This window comes from Prosopis cineraria, unplaced genomic scaffold, assembly GCF_029017545.1.
Source record: "Prosopis cineraria cultivar Desert tree isolate PC_DT_omini unplaced genomic scaffold, ASM2901754v1 PC11, whole genome shotgun sequence".
Lineage (NCBI taxonomy): Eukaryota > Viridiplantae > Streptophyta > Magnoliopsida > Fabales > Fabaceae > Prosopis > Prosopis cineraria.
Genome location: NW_026555342.1, coordinates 39105796 through 39113744, shown reverse-complemented (window position 1 = coordinate 39113744; position 7949 = coordinate 39105796). Strand labels below are relative to the sequence as shown.

Genomic DNA, 7949 nt, shown 5'->3' with positions numbered 1-7949 from the left:
ACTCAATCTCTCAATTTCATAATGGTGTTGTGATGAATTTGTAATTTATTTTTAAAATTTAAATATGGTTGAAAATAAAAAAATTTATTTTTTTATTAAAATTTTAAATACAAGTTATAAATTTATCATAATAAAATTATAAAATTATAAAATTAAGTTATAAATTTTTTAAATTTAATATCTAAAATTTAACTTAAATTAATTAATTATTTTAGGACTTATGTGTCCCAATTTTTAATCCACCAGTATCTCAACCGTATGCCAGATTTCAGCTACTCTTCTTGGAATTCTAATCACAAGGTCCAATGCATCCTTTTTAATTTTGAAAACCGCACCCCCTCTGCCTTCTTAAATTATTATAATAATTTAAATTATAAATATTTTTTCAGACTTTTGGAATTACATTTTTTTAATTTTTATACTTTGTTTTATTATTTGCATGTATATTTTTTATTTTAATTATGACGTTATTATTATTTTTTAATTATTATATTATCAGTCTGATTATCAATCTTATCAATTGAATTATAAAAATTGTAACCCGTTAATTTCTTTAATTTATCATTCGATTTAATTTTTTAAACATTAATTTTGGAAACGAGGATTGGTTCAGGAATGGAGGGGAGCCCAATTTCTCCTTTCCCTCCCGATTTTTTTTTTTTTGGGAGCTAATGTGCACACTCATTTGTTTTGTTACATCTCAAACCGCCTGTAGCTTAAAAAATAAAACGCTTGATCGCGACTCCGCATCAGTCGCTCAGACGCTTGGTCGCTCTAGCCCGCCTCACTCTCTCGCCGTGCATCGTCCGAGCGTCCTCATCTTGCCGTTGAGCTTCCGTCAGGCATTTTCCGGTGAGTTTCCCTCTGCGTCTCTCTCTATCCCGCCGCTGTCCTTTCTCGTTTTTACGTTATCGGGGTTATTCTCTTGTCAAACCCAGAGAACCCTTAGCACTCGAACTCGTATATTGTATCTTCTCTCTTCTGTCCATCCATTTTTCATCTTTATCTTCAGTTTTTGGTGGGTGATCACCATTTTTGTTGCTGCTTACATTTTCCGAGTTCGAGTGCTATGAATTTTGCATCTGCTTTCTTACCCGGTCTGCTATCGAGCTGGGCTATTTTTTTTTTTTTCATATTCTCATGTTGAATGGTGTTTATGGATCTGATTTCTCTGATTTGGTTTTCCATTGGGCTTATCTCGTACTGATTTATTGTTGAGGTTTTCACTGAGATTTGGGAAACTCTATTCTCATTCATCGAGCTTTGCATGTTCATTGCATGATTCTTTAAAATTTTACTGATTTACAGTGTTCATACATTCTTTGTAAGTTAATGTTTCAGTTGTACTATTTGGCTACTATGAATATATGACACTGAATCTTTGTCAAGTTAATTTTTTTATTGATTTGCTTGGTTTACTGGATCTTGTCGTGGAACTATATTTGTGTTTGTTCACTCTCTGTTATTTGTTATCTGCTCATGGAACTGAGCCTTCTGCTCTTTTTAACCCAGTCTCCGAAGAACCTTCTGTAAACCATATTCCACACCAATTGCTTTGAAACATTGAACCCAGACCTTCTTCTCTCCAGCTTCCCCAGTGATCATAGCTTTTCTCGGTGTCATGGATCCTGATATATGTCGCTGGATACTAGAGTTTTTGCTTAGGAGTTCCATCCCTGATTCAATTGTCAAGAAAATCATGAAGGCTTTGCCTCTCTCTAATATCAATTCGCGGCTAAGGAAAACAATCGTTCTTAGGGATATGCAATCTGAGGTGGCTACAACTTCTCTTACAGAAAACTTATTAGTTTGTCTAGAGGTTATTGAAGAAATAAATAGGCTTGATGGCATTGCAATCTCAGCAGCGATGAAGGAGGCATATTGTGCTGTTGCTGTGGAGTGCACCGTCAAGTACCTTGATGCTTGCCCAGATAAGAACACTTGCGGCTTGTTTGACGATGCTGTCAATAGGATTTGGAGGGGCCGAGTTCGGCAGATGATGGAGGCTGTGGCATCAGGGAAAAAGATTGACTTGTTTACAGCTGAGTTGATCGGGTGGAAGGATGTTATAGAGTCTGCACGTTGGGATAGAGAGGTGTGCGAGAGGTTAACAAACATGAATACCAGACAAAATGCATTCAATAAGGTTAGGGTTTATCTAAAAGAAACCTGGGCATCCATGGGCCCTGCTTTTCTAGAGCAAGCAGCTATATTGTCTGAAGACAAGGGCTGGGGAAATTCATGGGGGGATAAGATGGGTGACATACGAGGAGAGCTTGCTGATTGTATACCCAATGGAGGTTGTGACAATGGTGTTTCTGAATCTGTTTTGGTCTCTGATCAAATGAATAGGTGTAAAGGAAGGTTACATTATTCAACAAACATGACGGAGAAGGGTTTAGTTGTGTTTGATGGCAATGCATTGTACACTGCTGCAACTTGCATGGAGAAGACACTGGTGGCAGGTGGAAACCAGGTTTTTGAGCAATTGGGTAAGAGAGCTGTGTCTTCTGTTGGCGGAAGTCAGGCTTTGGGAGGGATTGACTTGCCTCGGAGGATAAATAAAGGTTTGCTTTTCTGCCTTTCTTCTTCACGATTCATCTTTGTATTTTCTGTCAATTTCTAGCTTTTACACCTTCTGAACTTTAGTTTTTCAAAAGATTATGATGTCAGCTTGTTAAAAGTCATCTTCATGGATAATAATATGGGCTTATTAGCAAATGGTATGTAGTTATGTGCTTTAAGTTTTAAGGGGAAGCATAGGTGGTGCAAGTAGCATTGCTTAATTTTGTTCCAAAAACGGGCATTACTTAATCTTATTCCAAAAACGGACATCTAGTTATGTGGGTTCATTTTGTTTTTCTTCATTGTTTCCTTGTTTTTTAAAACTAGATGCTACTCATGTACAGTATAATCATTTTTCTTTGCATACTATAAATTATACTATAGTTGAATCATTCTCTGACGAGGAAAGTTTTTCTTGTATGATTGTTTGCTTGAATGACCATGAAGAGGCAAATCTGAAGTTTTGTTTTCTTTTATGTTATTACATCACACAACAAATTTAGCAATACAACATTATCAAATTGTCTGGATTCTTTTTGGTAAAATTAATATCATTTTCTCAGCCACTGCATTTTGATATATTTTCTGTCTCATGTAGAAATTGAAAAGGTCAAGCTGCCACTTGAACATAATCATGGTGCACCCCGTATACGGAGAGGAGTTAATATTAGTGATGCTGAGGAAGCAAAGTCATCGACTGTGTGCAGCAAAGATCACAATGCATCTAATATTCAAGTTGACAAACTTCGGAAATCTCTCATATCAAGTTCTTTGGAGTTGCGAGCATTGGTGAAGGATCCTCTTCCTGATGCATTACATAGATCTGATATTGTAAGATCTGAATTAGCATCAAAAGGTGTGAATCATGAGCCTTCTTTTGAAAACCAGAGTGCAGTTGTTGATGTACCAGAACAAAATACTTGTAGGAGCATGGTTCTTTATCAACCTATTGATATTTTAAAGAAACAATATTCTGCTAATTGTAGTAATGTTCAGCGTCCCAGTTTGATGGAAAGAAACAGTACTGCTTGTACTTATGAGGTAACTTTGTTATTCAATTTCTATTTTTACTATGGTGGCAAGGTTATAAGAATCTGGATGGCTTGCATGTTAATCTAAGGGGTGGCATCTTATATAAGACATGTCCTTGATGGCCTCTTGATTCAGAAATATTTTGTGGATATTGAGTTTCTTCTTGAATTTTGCTAAAGCATATTATATATTATTTTTCTTTTCAGTGGGATGATTCATTTATTGACGTTCCTGGGAGAAGCCCTAAGAAAAGGAGGAGAAAGGGAAGATGGGGTTCTGAAGAGGAGGATGCGTTAAGGGCTGGTGTAAAGAAGTAAGTTTTTGTTTTAAACTTGTGAAACAACTTTCCCATGGTTAAATAATTCTGTTGTGTATTTAGTTGTGCTTGGAAGCCCTTGCATTTTGGTAGTATTCCTTGTAGCAAAAAGGAGTTATTGTCTTTGATCAAGAGGGTACTAGACATTATGTTCTCAAAACTTAGAAGCCAACAATTTCACAACACTATTAAACCACTGAAAGTGTGTTGGGGTTCCAGGATCTTTTCTGCTTGGATGGAGAATGTGAATTGGTTTTTTGAAGTTTTAGACATCATGATTTTTTGTTCTCATTCTCCTTATTTTCTTATACAGGTTTGGCAAAGGAAATTGGAAGTCAATCCTAAGATTTTATAGTGAGATATTTACAAAGACAGGAAGAACTGAAGTAAGCATCAATGTTTCAAACTCATTAAGTACACATGGCTTAATTTCTTGCCTAACCCACTGAGTGGCTTAACAGATAGATTGTTTTGAGTTATGGTTGGGAGTTTGGTTCCCTTTGTAGTTGTTTTGTATGTTTGTTTGATTTACTTCCCCCTTGTTTCTCCTAAAACTACACACACACACACACACATCTTTATCTATATCTATATCTGAACATGTAGATGAAATCAGAATTGCATTGTGATTTCATGTAAAACCATTTTTTGATTTGATCTTGCATGTATTTTTTTTTTGCCAGTTTTCCATTCCTGCAATTTTGAACTTTGCGCCAGCTTCTTTGTTGACAATGGCAACTTTTTTTATTAAACTTAAATTGCTTTGCCATGCTGTTTGTTTGTGAGCTTAAGTTTTGATATGACAATGATATTTTGTTTTATTTTATTTTTTTCAGGTTGATTTGAAGGATAAATGGAGAAATTTGACACGATAGTCACTGAGTGAGGAATTTGACACTTCTGGAAATCTTTTGATCTGAAGGATAAGAAAAGAAACATGTCGCTATAGTTACAAAGAGGAATTATTTTGTATGTACATACTCCTTGGATGTGCAGTCTCACATTTTGAATTTGCATGCTCCTTCAGGATATCTCATGCTTTGAACTTGCATTTTCACATTTTGGTTGATTCTCCTACTGACTAGGTTTATGACTTAGCCTTTTTATTCTAATTTTCATGGAAAATATTTCATGGGCCATACTAGTTCTAGAATCATAGGGGGCCACTAACATGTAATCAAGTGTAATTTACAAGTTATTCACAAAGGGGCTAATTTATTGAGCTGATAGCGTGAAGATTCTGCATGAATACCAGTTAACTGTCACCTTTGTGTGGAAAATTTATTTATTTATTTATTTTTTTGGAAGAAAAGTCAACATCTAGAAAAGGCAATATTTCATTAGCTGAAACTGCCGTATTAGGTAATAAAATTTAGTATTCTTTAATCCTTAGCCAGTTTCTCTAGGTATAGATATCAATGTGGATCTTCTATTGGTCTCTCTTTTATCTGCATTTGGCCTTACCAAGTCATTTTTTTTTTCCATTTAAATAATGTCAACTTAATTTTCTCACTGAACAAGATGGAGAGATGAATTTTTTGTAAATAGGTTTAGTTTGTCGTTCTAGTTTGGCTGTCTGGACAGTTCGTTATGCAAATTTGTTTGCATAATTACTTTTTACTATTAAAGGTAGACAATTTCCAGTTTAGAAATCAGTTACATACTTGAAAAATTTTGGGGTCTTGTTTACCCATATGATGTGTTGTTGATTTAACCATTGTAGGCAATACAAAAGCAAAGATAAATGTGAATTAGGGTCATTTAAAGAAACTTAAACAGATGGAGTTGATAAAAGATTGTATAAGTGAATTTTACCTAGCTCTCGGTTAGAGGATGAATTAAGAAAAATTTTTTTTTGGCATGTGTTCAACAATGTCAACTGTTATAGAGCTTTAGAGCCAGATCCTCATTATCAAACTCACAGGGGTTCTAGGTAAATACTTAGGTATACCCTTCAAAAGAGAGCAACCTGTGCTGTTTATGCTTCAATTCTGGACAAGGTGCGGAGGAGATATTCGTCTTGGCAAGGTAAATTCTTAAATAAAGTATAATTTATAATATGCAAACAAAAATGATTATTTACACAAGTAGCATCTAATTTTATGTATGTATGTATAAGGAAAACAAGGAAACGACGAAAGAAAAACAAAATGAACCTTCAAATTATGCAAGACAATAAGCAATGCCAATTTTTGGAACAAAATTAAGCAATGCTATTGCTGCTTGCACCACCTATGCTTACCCTTAAAACTCGAAGTACACATACTAGAGACTATTAGCGATTACCCCATATTATTCTCCATGAACATGAACAGGCTGACGTCATAATCTTTTGAAAAATTGGAGTTCTGCAGGTGTATAAAGCTGGAAATTGAGAGAGACATTATTCAATAACCTTTATGTATGTATATATAATAGTAATTGTAATCTCGATGCAATTCAAAATGATACTGCACTTGAGAAAATCCAATATGGGGACGGACATATGAAATTGTTGTAAAATGACGAATTGACAAAGGATGCAATTGGTTCGTGAGTGTATACATGCATCACTCTTGCAACGTAACATAATCAATGTATAGACCAAAAGACAACATCTCTATGACAACTTTAGCATTATATATCAATACAAAAAGACACAGCCCACAATTCCATAAATTAATATGGGATAACTGTAGCGTTTCCTTTTCATTACTGATGATATAGGGCCGGAATAATTATTTGGTATTTATGGTCCAAGCAAAAGTCTGAAGATGAAACAGAAGTTTATACTTAGTTAATCATGCAAAGAAAGCAAAACTTTCTACCTCTGAAGAAAATTATAAATTTTATTTATGTCACATCCATAACTAAGTCATCAAGTTCATTTTAGTAGTGACCAAGGTACTGAAAGATGGATGAGTCATTAAACCTGTCAAGGTATTGGTTTAAAAATAAGTTGAAATTATAGTCGAATAATAATCAATCTGTCATGAATAAAACATTTTATTATAACGGTCAAGAAAATAGTTTAATAGTTTATTGGTTTAATTGGACAAGTTGACTTGAATTTTTATACTATAATTTCAATCAGTGGATAGTGGCCCATGAATGTGCTTAATTTTCTTTAGGGGTCCTTAATAGTCATTTTCCTTTATCTTTGTGGCCGTGACATCAAGGGCCTAAGAGAAAATTTATATACCTCTGTATTTGCCGTCTATTGGTTACTTGGTTCTACAGTATCCTTTTTTTTTTTGAATTTTTATGTGATTTTTAAATTTTAAATATTAAAAAATAAAAGCATACAACAACTCCATTTAAGTCATTGATACTTGAACTAACTGCTTTATTTATAACATATTATTGAAGATTGTCCAAAGTGAAAATAAAATTAAGTATGAAGAGGAATAAACTAAAATCAAGTTATCATTAACATGTTGTATTCAAAATTGAAGAAAACCATTAGACTACCCCATTGTCATTAACCCATCCATTTAACTCTAGGGTTTTCTTGAAACCCAATATCAAAGTCCCAAATCATCATCAACTGGCTTACCCAAACATTAGAAACTTAAATAAGCATATAACAACTCCATTTAAGTCAGATCATTCAGTGGAACACAACCCATTTTTGCATTCCAACCCCAACAACCCAATAACTATGAAGAAATTCGCATAGAGAGATGATAAGAAAGATTTTAGAGATTACATAAGTGATTAAAAGCTCCAAATAGCATCCAAATATTGAACCATGCAGGCCCTAACAAAGCAAAATCACCTCTCTCAAATTCCCCCTTATTTTCCTTATTTTCAACTCTCTCGTGTCTATTTTGTTTTAGATATATACAACTCATCGTGATGGATGGTATAAGATGCCAAATTTGAATTTTGTCTTACTCTACCAAGCCTAATGTGATCTAATGCTATCCCAGGCCCAATTATAAGCCTATCTAATGGTCCAATTGATCCAATAACCATCCGTTAATTACTCTATACTGTAATTAACCCGAATTAACTAATTTATCCTTGATTAACCTTAATTAATCATAATTAAATT

At 34.1% G+C, this 7949-nt stretch overlaps 1 protein-coding gene across 2 annotated transcripts; it reads left to right on the top strand.

Moving 5' to 3' along the window:
• Nucleotides 1-716: 716 nt before the first annotated feature.
• LOC129285243 (uncharacterized) lies at nucleotides 717-5947 on the top strand. 2 transcript variants are annotated; one of them, XR_008587131.1, is made up of 7 exons: nucleotides 717-852; nucleotides 1513-2567; nucleotides 3164-3606; nucleotides 3804-3910; nucleotides 4227-4299; nucleotides 4750-4882; nucleotides 5838-5947. XR_008587131.1 is itself a non-coding variant. In XM_054920834.1 (6 exons), the coding sequence occupies exons 2-6, from the start codon at nucleotides 1622-1624 to the stop codon at nucleotides 4786-4788; spliced, it is 1608 nt and encodes a 535-aa protein (XP_054776809.1). In that variant the 5' UTR covers nucleotides 717-852; nucleotides 1513-1621; the 3' UTR covers nucleotides 4789-5178. The 2 variants fall into 2 exon arrangements, 1 of the variants encoding a protein (XP_054776809.1); XM_054920834.1 differs by lacking the exon at nucleotides 5838-5947 and having other exon boundaries at nucleotides 4750-5178.
• The last annotated feature ends 2002 nt before the right edge of the window (nucleotides 5948-7949 follow it).

Bases quoted from the DNA above. Each gene is read 5' to 3' on its own strand.
- LOC129285243 (XM_054920834.1), top strand. From the start codon at position 1,622: ATGGATCCTGATATATGTCGCTGGATACTAGAGTTTTTGCTTAGGAGT. The intron at 2,568-3,163 runs GTTTGCTTTTCT...TGTCTCATGTAG, and splicing joins GCCTCGGAGGATAAATAAAG to AAATTGAAAAGGTCAAGCTG. The intron at 3,607-3,803 runs GTAACTTTGTTA...TTTTCTTTTCAG, and splicing joins GTACTGCTTGTACTTATGAG to TGGGATGATTCATTTATTGA.